General features: G+C 39.6%; 1 protein-coding gene across 1 annotated transcript; it reads right to left on the minus strand.

Annotated features, from left to right (window-relative positions):
- Positions 1-325: 325 nt before the first annotated feature.
- On the minus strand, positions 326-12,638 carry LOC105227799 (disks large homolog 5). The gene is made up of 9 exons (XM_049453748.1): positions 12,025-12,638; positions 8,557-8,653; positions 4,225-8,469; positions 2,528-3,127; positions 2,230-2,449; positions 1,909-2,147; positions 1,595-1,824; positions 724-940; positions 326-660 (listed from the first exon to the last, which is right to left on the minus strand). The coding sequence occupies exons 2-9, from the start codon at positions 8,609-8,611 to the stop codon at positions 560-562; spliced, it is 5,907 nt and encodes a 1,968-aa protein (XP_049309705.1). The 5' UTR covers positions 8,612-8,653; positions 12,025-12,638; the 3' UTR covers positions 326-559.
- Positions 12,639-12,716: the final 78 nt, after the last annotated feature.

Below are 12,716 nucleotides of genomic sequence, written 5' to 3' on the forward strand. Positions count from 1 at the left end.
AATTAAAATTAAAAAAAATAAAAATTAAAAAATTTTAAAAATAAAAAAATTAATTTAAAATTAAAAAAAAAATTTAAAAATAAAAAAAAACTAATTTAAACATAAAAAAGAAATTAATTTAAAAATTGCAAAAAAAATTTAATAATTAAAAAAAAATAGTTTGAAAATTAAAAAAAACTTATTTACAAATCAATAAGCAAAAATTTTAATTAAAAAAAAATAAATAAATAAAAAAAAATATTTTAATTAAAAAAAATTAATTTAATTTAAAAAAAATTACTTTAATTAAAAAAAAAATAATAAAATTTAAGCGAAAAATAAAAGAATTTTCACCAAGCAGCGCAGTTTAAGCTTAACAAACAGAAAAAAAATTATTTAAGCCAACAAAAAAGCTTAAAATCGACAAAAATATATTGTCCGCTGTCTCACTAATTGCAAAAAAAAAGTTTGGATCAACTGAAATTTTTTAAATAATCATAATGTGCGTATTACACTATACTAGTACACCTAAATGCCATACAAGTGCATATTTATTACAATTCGAAGCCGGCATCAACAATTAGCCGCTTACAGGCACCCACAGCAATTTATCCAGTTCCTTATCCACAGCATCCTTGATTTGTGTGCACATGTGCTTGATGCTAACGCCCGGTATAACAGCTGTAAGAGAACATAACAAATATTAATATTTATAGACATGTCAAACAAATTTCAAACACTCACCTGATATGTACTGCTTGTAGTCTGCTTCGAGTTTTAATGCGCGTTCGTACATTTCCTTGGCGGCCTTGGCCGATATTTTATCAATGCCAAAGTCACGTATTTCACGTATTTGCTTTGCCGATTTGAAGCGTAAGAGCAAAACAATCGGATAGATTTGTAGGCGCTGTAGACGTTCAACGGCCGACGGGGATATGTCTAAAATGCAGTGACGACGATCCTTCAATGGGCGGAAAAAATTTAATCAATTGCGCAATTAGGTTAAAAAAAAAAGTTGAAACTCTGTGTTGATGAAGTTGTTGTTGCAAAAAAAATTTCAAATTTTGTGGTAGAAAAGGTCGTTAATCCGCGTTTGACGATTTATATTTTGGGGTTAGTTTGCTAAAATATATGAAAAGTGTCTAAGGCGGAGTATTAGTGATGAATATAGATTGATTGTCAACGTTTAATGGAGAAAAATGGAGTATTGGGTGTCTAAGCCACGATTGACGATTTATATTTTGAGGTTATGTTACCAAAATGTATGAAGAGTGTTTAAGCCTAAGTATTAGTAGTGAATTTGGATTGATTGTTAGCGTTTATCGAAGAAGAATGCGATATTAGGTGTCTAAGCTAAGATTAACGATTTATATTTTGAGGTTAGGTTACCAAAATGCATGAAAAGTGTCTAAGACTGAGTATTAGTGGTGAATTTAGATTGGTTGTTAACATTTAAAGGAGAGGAATAGGGCATGGGGTATCTGTGACCGTTACAACCGATTCCATTTGGCAACCAAATTATTGCCAACCATGCCGATATCTTTTACTTTGTTACAACAACAGTAGCACAACAACTTTTTCCACAGTTTCACAATTAAAAAGCAAAGCTACTCACATTCTTGCATGCATTATTTATATTCTCTACCGTGGTGCACTCGTATTTATTGCCACGACGGCGATAGTCAACGAAAATATTTTCCTGTAAGCCCTCTTCCATGGCATTTTGTGAGCAATCCATTGTGGTCACTTCGCACATTTTGAATAAATTCGAAAAATCAATAGTCAAACGTTCCATAACACGCTCCGATAGCGGACCGATTATAAGCAACGGCCGACGTACAGGTGCTGCAGCATAATATAAATGACAAAAAATCAGTTAAAAAACTTTTTTAGCACTTTCAATGCTAATTAATAAAGCGCGCTACTCACAATCCAAACGTTCCACGCGCTGATAGCTCAATATGCCACCGTCATCATTCAATATGCCCGAGTCCGGGAAGAAGCTTAGCTGTGTGTTGCTGAAACTGGCAATTTCGGTGGAGTCACGTGATGAGCTACGCTGGTGCTTTTTTCGACGAAAAAACGAACGACGCGCCGATGTGCTGCCACGTCGTGCAGTGCCGCCCTCACAGTCGACCACTTCGCCAGCGCGCAGCTCTTCCTCCACTCTAAAAGCAAGCAGGTGGCATTTGTGAAATGAAAATATAAAAAAATCAAGAAATTTTGCTATTTGCAGCCACGTTGACATACTTCATTTGACTCGGTATAATGCCGCACTCCTTGCGGTGGCCTTTTGCATCCAATTTCCAAGCGCGCCACAGTCCGAATGTGCCATTGAAAACCGTATTGTCCACATAGAGCACCTCATCCTTGACGAAACGCAAGTCGCCATCATTCAGCTCGCCGGTACGATCGAAACCGACGCGTATATAAAAAGAATCACCTGTCTTGTCTTTAATTTGCTTTAATTCTGTTAATACGGAAATTTGTTGGAATGTGTTAAAATATAATTTGTGCGCGCTTTAGACACTACAATTTGTGCACTCACTTTTCAATTTATTCTGCACCAACAAGGTGACAGTGTCCGTCAACTTCGATATCTCATTGGCCGCCTGCTCGGCCGTTACACAACGCAAGTCCACGCCATTGTATTCCAATATCTGATCACCTTTGCGTATGCCAGCGATATCGGACGGTGAACCGGGGTGTACGTCATGCACGAAGATGCCCACCTTGTTGCCACCGAACAGCTTGATGCCCAAATTCTTCGATTTATCCATGCATAGGGTGACATAGCGCGCTTCCTCCTCGTACACTGTCGATGTGGTTGAGGCTGTGGTGGTTGTGGTTGCCGCTGACGAGGGCAAATCCTGACTGCTGCTCATGTCCGATTGATTTTCCAGGCTATCGGCAAAACTTTGATCCTTGATCGATTGTGTTGAGATCAATGAGCTCGATTGTGGTATTATGTTCGTCTGTTGTGCCAATGGATTGCTGGTGGGTGCCGAGATTGGTAGTGGTGGTAGTGAGGACATCATGGTGCGCACCGGTGGTCGTGGTGAATTGCGAGGTGTGGGCGAGCCAGAGTGATTAACTGGAGATTCAGTCTCGAGATTATTGGTGCCGTCATATTCGCCAGAGTGAAATTCTTAAACGCAAAAAGTGTTAAAAAAATATGTGGCATTTTGGGATTTCAGAGAAACAGGTGGCACGAGCACATATGTATGTAAATGTTGAAAGTAAAATATTTGAAACACTTGCTTTTACAAACTGCTTTTTGAAAACGTTAGTTTTTCAAAAACTTATTAACTTTCGAAAACAAAAAATTAAAATTTTGAAAAACTTTCGATTATTTTAACGAAACACCAAAAGCAAAATTTTGAAAAACTTTTAAAAATAGGATTCCAAAACAACTAAACATTTTTAACAGAAAAAAAAAATTTTAACAGAAGAAAAAAGTATCGAAAATCAGAATCGACTAGATTATACTGGTAAAAAGAATACCAAGAAACAGGATCGATTTGATTATAACGGTAAAAGTAATCCAAATAATCGGGCCGATTTGTTTATAACGGTAAAAATAATAACAACGATCGTCATCGATTTGAACAGAACGGTAAAGATAATAACAACGATCGGGAACGCGATCCAAAATACACGAAGATCGCCATAAATGGAAAGGATGTCGAAAAAAGTTCAAAAATTAAAATGTTTAAAGGAAATAAGAAATAATATCACGCAGTACCAAAAACTATACGTCATCATAGTAAAAAATTTGAGGTTAGATTACCGAAATTTCTCAAAATATCTTTAAAACATTACAGATCCATAAAAAGATCACGTAAGGCTTGATAAATACGATCGAAAAATTAAAAATTTTAAAGGAAATAAGGTATAGTACCAAAAATTATTCATGATCATAGTGATCAATTTGAGGTTAGGTACCGAAATTTTTCGAAATATCTTTACAACATTACAGATCAATAAAATGATCACTTAAGGCTTGGTAAATATGATACGGAGATAAATATTTGATGAAAAACAATACTAGTTGAGGATCAAACCTCATTCGACCGCTTTGAAAACAAAAAAAACACACGTTTAAGATCGCATGTGTGACAAATTCAAAACTTTAAACAGAGAGAATCGTAAAAAAATATTAAAATGAACGTCACCCTGCAAATGCTCAATGCCCACACATAGAAATATAATATTTTTTTGTACTCAATGGGTTTTTGTACTCACTTTCCGGATTGTACTGCACCAGCATGGTTATCGAGTTGCCGCATTGACGTAACACATTCGCCGCAATGTCATTTGTAGCCGATCGCATATTTATGCCGCAAACTTCTAAGAGTTGATCGCCCACCTGAAGACCAGCACGCGTGGCTATGCTCTTATCGGCTACAGTCGATACAAAGATGCCGCCACCATTGTTATTGCATTGTATGGTAATGCCGAGCGATTTGTCGCTCTTCTCGATCGTGACTCTTCTAAGGTCTCCAGGGCATAAAAAATCCGACGGCGCATTCGAATTACGCTTACTACCGCCATGACTCAACACTTCGACATGCACTTGCGGCATCGGCGAACCGCGTCCGCTGCCGCCACCATTCGCTGCGACCGCAGCAATCGCTGAATGATGCATTAGCATCGATGGTGGCGGACCGGACATGCTCACGCCACAATAGTGATGATCAATCGAACCGGAACTGTTCTTAACGCCAGCACTATTCTTACTCGCCACACTCGGATTCGATGGTATGCGCAAGCGTTGATGATCCTTCTTGCGTGGAAATGTGCCACCTTCATAGATGATGCCGCCAGCACCGCCACCCGGCATACCGCCACTGCTATGTGGATGATGATAGTGCGTGGAAAGTGGGTAATCTTGCAAGTATTGCGTATGCATAGGCATACCGGGCGTCATAAAGTCCATATCGAATTTGTCCACCGAGCTGGTGGGTATGCCAATCGCGCTACTAGCTGCCGTATCCACGCCGCCATGTTGAGACTGCTGTGTCGATGTGTGCGAGTGCGGTCCGTGAGAATGCGGATGCGTGTGTAGTGGCGGTGAGGAGGGCAATGTTAGCGGACTAGAGTGACGTATTTGACGCATTGCATTTATGGAATTTTGCGTGAAGGTCGGAAAGAGCTGCGAGTGGCGATTGTGCATCGGTGCGGACATGTTATTCGAATGGAAAAGTACGCTGTTGACGCCGATACCGCCACCAGCACCACCGCCAATGTTCATGCCGCCACCGCCAACACTGGCGCTCATAATGCCCGAAGCAATACTCTCGCTGTCACTTGGATACTTAGAGACATTCTTGTTAGCTGCTGCTTGCGGCATTGGTATGCCACGCTTCTGATAGTGATTGATCGTCGCGCATTCACTGTTTGGCGGACTCTTCGCCGACAATATGGAATCGATGGAGTTTTGCGACTTAATCGAGATCATGTCCAATGAATTCTGCTGTGTTGTGGAAGAGCTGCGACCAAAACTTGGCGGATGGAGATTCAGTGGTGTGAAGAGTGCCGGATGTGGCTGCGATTTGCTAGAGCTAACGCTTGTAGGCATGCCAACACCGCCCATACCCGTATTGCCGCTGTTCAACATATCGAAAATGTGCGGTTTGCGTGGCAGAAACTCCGCACCGGTGCCGCTATGTATGACCTGTTGCTGGGCCTGTTGGCCGCTGGTCTTGTAGAACTCCGTCGGCGTTATGTTGAGGGAGTAGCGATTTTGATAGTTGTGCGCACGCTGATTGCCATACTTGTCCGGCACGGGCGGTATTTTCACACGCATATTCGGCAATATAGGCGCCGGTCGTTTTAGTAGCTTAGTCGGCTCACCCAACAGGCCCACGTTGTCTATTTGCGGTTCCGCATACACGGAGTGTCTGTAGTTGGCATAAACATTATTGCTATTGATATTGCCGCCATTCACATTCGGCATCGCTGTTGTACCAGGTGTGGGGCTGAAGAGCGCCGAGGCGGGTATGGGATTGGAATTGCGATGCGGATTGGTTTTGATGGCTTGCCCGGCACCCGTTATGCCGTTACGCATATGCGCTTGAGGCTTAGCTTGCGGCGGCAGCGGTGGCGGCTGCTCATCGGAGGTCTCACGCTCATCCTCCTTGTCGACATTTATCGGACCGGCTGTGAAGAGTGCTAGGGGCGGTCGCTTTTTCTCGCGTTGCTGCACTATGGTGCCTGTGGGATTCTCATGTGTGGCATTGAGTATATTGGCACGTGGCCAAGTACCCATACTCTTGGCAGCCGCTTCCTTTTCCTTTTTGCTGCGCTTACCACGTCGTGGTTTCTCCGACGAATTTTCACTTAACACCGAATCCAACTCGGCGAGCGCATCATGCTCTTGCGTGAAGTGATCGACATCAGTGCCTGGCTTCGAAATGTGTATCTTCTTGAAGATGCTTAACATTTCCGAAAACTTGGAAGGATGCTTGGCGCTCGTCATGCGATGCATCGAATCAATGGAATCGGTTTGCGCCGACGACGTGGTCATACGCCGCTGTCCATCGCCATAACCCATATCCTGCACATTCTTTAATGCGAAAATGGTAATAGCATCGTTGCGCTCATCGTTCAGCAGACCCATCACATCGTCCACGGAGTGTATGCCTTCCATGGATTTGTTATTAATGCTCAACACACGATCGCCCACATCCAATTCGGGCTCGTAGGCAGCTAACGAGTTCGGTTCGATTTTCGAAATGAAGACGCCGGTGTCCAGACTCAAACCATGATTCATATTATTTTGCATATTCAAATGCACGGTGTAAAAGTGTCGTTTGCTGTGGCGCGTGCGCGACACCAACAACTTACAACGCGGCGCACTGCTACGTATTTCATCTAGCACCATGCGCTTTGTCATGGTCTGACAATCTAGATTATTCACCTTGCAGATGACATCATTCATTTTTAATTTGCCAAAAGCGGGCGAACTATTGGTGACGCCACACACCAGTTGTCGATTGTTGCTGTCATCCAATATTATGCCGATATCGCTGTCGGAATGATAGTTCAACTCAATGTCGAGCAGATCTTCGGCCTCGTAGGTGCTCATGCGAAAGCTCCGTCGCGACGTGCTATCAATATTCTGATTTTCAATTTGCTCCTTCAATACGTCGATTTTCTTTTGGGCTTCATCTTTTTGCTTCTTTATTTTCTCGCTATCACGTATGGCCGAGAGTAGATCGGAGATCGCCTTGTCGCGTTCTTTGCGCAAATTATCGCAAAGCGACTTTACCGAATCGCGCTCCTGTACGATTTTCTCACGCTGCGAAATGGCCCAATCGCGCACGCCCTTCGCCTGTTCGGCATCCTGCAGCGCGCGCTGCACCTCCGAATTGGCCTTCTCGAGGCTTTTGCGCAACTTTTCCACCTCCTTGAAATCATCTTTGCTATCGGAAAACTCTTTCGACCACGAGTTGGACTTGAGTAGATCGCGCTTTTGCAATTCGGCATTGGCCTGATGCAACTCATTGATCTCCGCCTGATATAATAAATCGTTTTTCTTGTAATTCTCAATTTCTTTTTTGGCTGCCGATAAGTCGTCGAACATTTTCTGATGCTCATGCAATACATTGTCCTTCTCGGACAGCAGCTGTTTGAGCTCCTCATCGATACGATTGCGTTCGACCGTTATGAGTAGAACTTTCTTAGACTCCTCGGAAAGTAGTGATTTCAACTTTTGTATCTCCTTTTCCATGGTGTCACGCATTAAATTGAAATGCTCACGTGATTCACGATAGAAATTGCGTTCCTTCTTCACATTGTCCAGCTCGGCAAATGTCGAGTTGAAGCTCTTCTTATACTTTTCACGCTCGGCAATAATCAATTTGCGTTCATTCACCAATTCAACGTTGTGTTCTTTACACAAATCCAACTCCTCCAGCAACTTTTCACTTTGCTGCAACAATTTTTCATTATCGGCACCACGTCCGACCGCCACGTCGCCATAATAGTACGCATTCGCCGCCGCATTAGCCGACTTATTGCCATTCTCATTTTCTAAACGTATCAGCTGGCGCTCCAATTTCGTATTCTGTTGCTTGAGACGCGCATTCTCCGCCATAACATCGATAAATTTATTGCGTTCACTGCTCTCCAATTGCGCCATGGCATTCACATATTGCTCCTGATAGTAGCCCACCTGATCGCGCAACTCTTCGCAACGGCACAATGGATCGGCACGCTGATGTCGCATCTGACTTATTTCCATGAAAGCCGGACTATACGGCGATGACTTGATCACCTCGTATTGTGAGCCATTCGAAACATTGGTGTTGTTTACATTGCCGCCACCGCCAGCGGTGCTGCCACTGACAACGCCGCTGCCACCGCCACTACTGTTACCACTGCTTTGTCCATTATTGTTGGCCAAATTGGCCGCATTTGTGTTGGCACTCGAATTCAATGTGGGACGAAGCGTGCGGTCATAACCGACATACTCGGGACTTTCTTCTGCAGACGGAAATAAATTGAAATGGTAATTTTTTTGTGTTTCTTTTATTTGTTTGTCTTACACTGTAGAATTCAATTGTTACTAACCTTCTTGGCTACTCGTACTCGTTAAAGAGAGATCTCCAGATGCCATCTTCGCCATCACACCATTTTCTCAAGTCACAAGGGTCACTTTTAAAATACACTGATGATTTGAAGAGTGTAAATGTTTATTGTTTTTGATTTTTTTTTTATTAAATTTATTAAATTTTTTTTTTTTGTTATTTACTATTATAGTATGGAAATATAATAAATGTTTGCGCAAACTTGTAAAAAATTATTGCAACAGTTAGGAGGGGATATTCTAAAAAAGATAGCAGCATTCACCGAAATTAGCACAAACAAACATAAAGGTAAAAATTTTAGGGTTAGTTTAGATTAAATGACTGATACTCCAAGAAGATGAGGGGCCACAGCGGTTAGAAAAGTGAAAAAGTTTTAATTTGATCGGTCAGTTTATATCCCAGCTATATGCACCACTTAATAAAATCTGTTCAGGGTATAAGTAATATATATACAACACTCATGATAGCTCAATTAGCGAAGCAAGTAATTTTAAGAAGTACATGTCATTAATTTAAATCGGCCAAACCTTCATACAGCACTTTTTAGTTGAAAAATGAGTTAGTATGTGTATGCCATATATTTATCGTAAGTATGTATGCAAAAAAAAAAAATATTTTACACCTTTTGTACTACGCACTGGAACAATAAAAATAATAAAAAAATGAATCCAAAACCAAGATATGATAAGTTATCTACATTCGTACTAGTGCAGCAGCACAAGCTCAAGTGAGCACTTACACACATACATGCATGCATACATATGGTTGTATTTGAGTTGAAAGTTAAAACAATTTATAAAACATTCATTAACTATTGACTTTTCATGAACTGAATACAACCACATAAGCACATACCTACATTCATAATTGAAATATAAGATATGAGTTAAAATATAAAATGATAAGAACAACAGGCTCACTAAGTCGGTGTAGGTAGTTAAATCAGTATGTAATGATGAAACAAAACTCTTGACTGCAGGCTAATTGTGTTAGTGACTGCCCACCTCACATTTGCTCACGCCTAAAGTACACCATGCGTAATTACGTACGCTAAACATAATTATTAAAGCACAAAAAGGCGTTGCTGCTTGCATTTATGGTAATAGTAGGTCAAAATTTTGTAGTTCTAACATTACTTGTATTTAATTACAGTGTTTAAGCAGTAAATATACATTTAATGACCAAAATCTTTTGAATTTCTCCGAAAGCGTAAGTTTTGGCTGCACCAAAGCTGGAATACCGCTGCCTTGGACTGAACAATTTATACGAAGATTAGAGAGTTGCCTTGGAAAAAAATATATGCCCTCTTTGTTGCTCTATGTTGTCAAATAAAAAGATTTTCCACACAAAACTTGATTTTGATCGATCAGTTTGTGATGCTGTATTATAGCGACTGAAATGAACAATTTCTTTGGAGATTATAGGCCTGCCTTGGAAAATAATCTATAGCCAATTTTGTTTGCACTGAATCACTAACATTGTAAAATCTAGCACAAAATATTTTTACATACATACAAACAGTTGAATTTCAAAATATTTCCGAATTTATAAACAGTATTAATTAAAAACACAAAAATCACACTTTCTACTTCACTGTATACCTTAAACACTGAACACATTTTCTAATTTGGATTACAAAAATTTCGCAGCTATTGCTGAGCGCGACTTGTTTAAAAATAGAAGAAAAAGTCGCTAATAGTATGCCGCTGACATTGTTGTATTTCAATACGATTTTTTTATGATAGGACAAGGTCGTATGCAAATTTTGTCGACGATTAAACTAATAAGAAAAAAGTCTTATCGCTTTTATTTTGGTTGAAACATTATTGCAAAATAATGCTTTTACTATTTTTAAACTTAAAGCTAAAATAAACACACACACACAATACACAAATAAACAACACACGAATACTACATAGCAATCGTAAAGAAATGCTGGTGTTGGCGAGAAACCTGCAAACTTAAGTGAGCAGGCAAATTAAAAATAAATTATTAATTTATTTTATTTATTTCAAGCCTCCGTCAAAACAACAACAAAACAATAGCTTTAATTATTATGATTATTGCCGCGGTTCGGGTGTTTTTTTTTTTGTTTTTTTTTGCTGCTTTAGGGGCAAATGAACTGAGGCAATGCTCAACACAAGAAACACAGCAAAAACAAAGCATTGCGGTCGCGGCAGCCAACGCCAATAATCGTGTATGAAAAGCGGCTTAAATCCGGGTAACTTGTTGAAGACACAACACAACGAAAAAAACAACAACAATAATAAAAATCATATAGGCAACATCAAAGTGGAAGTTACATATAGATGTTGGTAGTGTTGACCACAACCACGGTGAACAGGATGGATGACGACAACGACGATGATTAAGGTGACCGTTTCGCACGCCCCAAGTTTTAATGCGATCACAAAACTTAAACCGAAACTTGCACAAAGTAGAGCACGCAATAAACGAAAAATTTAAAATAAAATACATATAAATATGTACGTATGTTAAATGAATGTGAAGTAACTAATTTCCAAATGTTCCGAATCTGTACATTTCACAATGAAAATATGAAGCAAATAACCAAACCAACAAGGCGAGTAATAAACCAGTAATAATTCACCGGTCTGAAATCTTTGCAGCTAACCAGTTAGCAGAGCCACCACCAGTAACTCACCCAAGCAGACAAAAAAAAAGAAAACAAAAACAAAACATCAGCGAATAACAACAACGAAAAGATAAAGCAAAAGCAAAAACAAATAACTACCTGTGGTACTCCGGCGTACGGACGGTAATGTAAAGAAGCACAACTGTTGCGCGCACAATACACAATGGTTGAATGATTTGAATGGAGCAACTCTCGCGTAATTAGCAAAAATCGAGGTGAACACATGCATACATACAAACGTACTATACATATCGTAGATTTCATACTAATTAGTATTTGGACGGTATTGTTACGTACATCTATATATACTATGTAGCTATGTACTGGGTAGGGTGGTTAGTAATAAGATGACGAAGCGCTGCATGTGGCACAGCGCACACAACTGGAGTTTGTGAATCGGTATAATATATGCAGTGCAATTGCTGATGTGCATATGTGCATTAAGACTGCAGACAGCAGACTTACTTGAATAATTTTAACGTTCAACGCCTCTTTTAATTGAGTTTTGTTTACGTTTAGCTATTGGTTAAAATTATGCTTGAGGGAAAGCTTTGTGCACCAAAATGTATGTAAAGTGTGGTATGATGAGATCAGTGCAGCTTAAATTAATACCAACCAAAATTTTAACCACATACATATACATATATTCCAATATTAGTTCTGTAGAGATGTGGTAGTAGCATAGGTCTAAAAGCTGATGTCAACCCAAAATATCAAGTCATTCAACGACATTAAACCCCTACACTTTCTAATTAACAGGATGATCGGCAAATATATATGTATGTATGTACATACCTTTTATGTAGGTGTCCTTTTTACACTACGCTGCACTTTGGAGAAAGAAAATATCGCCTTTCACTTTGTGCTCTTTCAAATCAAGCCTACAGTGCGAAAGACTGTCGCTAGCGCTGACGTCTACTGCTGTCTACTGTTGGTGTTGCTGCTGCCGTTGCTTTTACTTTTTGTTGTTGTTGGAATTGTTGCTGTGATTGTAGTTGTTACTGTAATCTTCTTCTACGCTTCTTTACTTTTTATATTTTATTTTTCTTTATTTTTTCACAATTTGATTAACGCCCATTTTTCTCAGAGATTTTTTATTCAATACAACAATTATTAGCACTAGATTTTATATAATTCATACACTTTATTGCTTTATCTTCGATTTGCACTAATTTTCATGCGCGAATTTCACATATTTTCCAATAATAAGGCACTTTAATAATTTTTCAGCAGAGAAGGTGAAATTTTTTATCGCAACGTACAAAAGCAGGGAAGTAATAAAATAAAAAAGATCCAGCGGACCGATGATGACAGATTCCCAGTATTCGGTTTTTTGACAAATGATCGGGAAATACTGGCAAATTGGGTTAAATGCCAAGACACGTCAAACGGACAGGGTAGTACGGCGGATAAGAAACTTTCTGAAAGGTGAAGGATAGTGCATTTGCGCAAACTTAAATTTTGTTGTAGTAGATAAACTTTTATGA

Source organism: Bactrocera dorsalis, chromosome 1, assembly GCF_023373825.1.
Source record: "Bactrocera dorsalis isolate Fly_Bdor chromosome 1, ASM2337382v1, whole genome shotgun sequence".
NCBI lineage: Eukaryota > Metazoa > Arthropoda > Insecta > Diptera > Tephritidae > Bactrocera > Bactrocera dorsalis.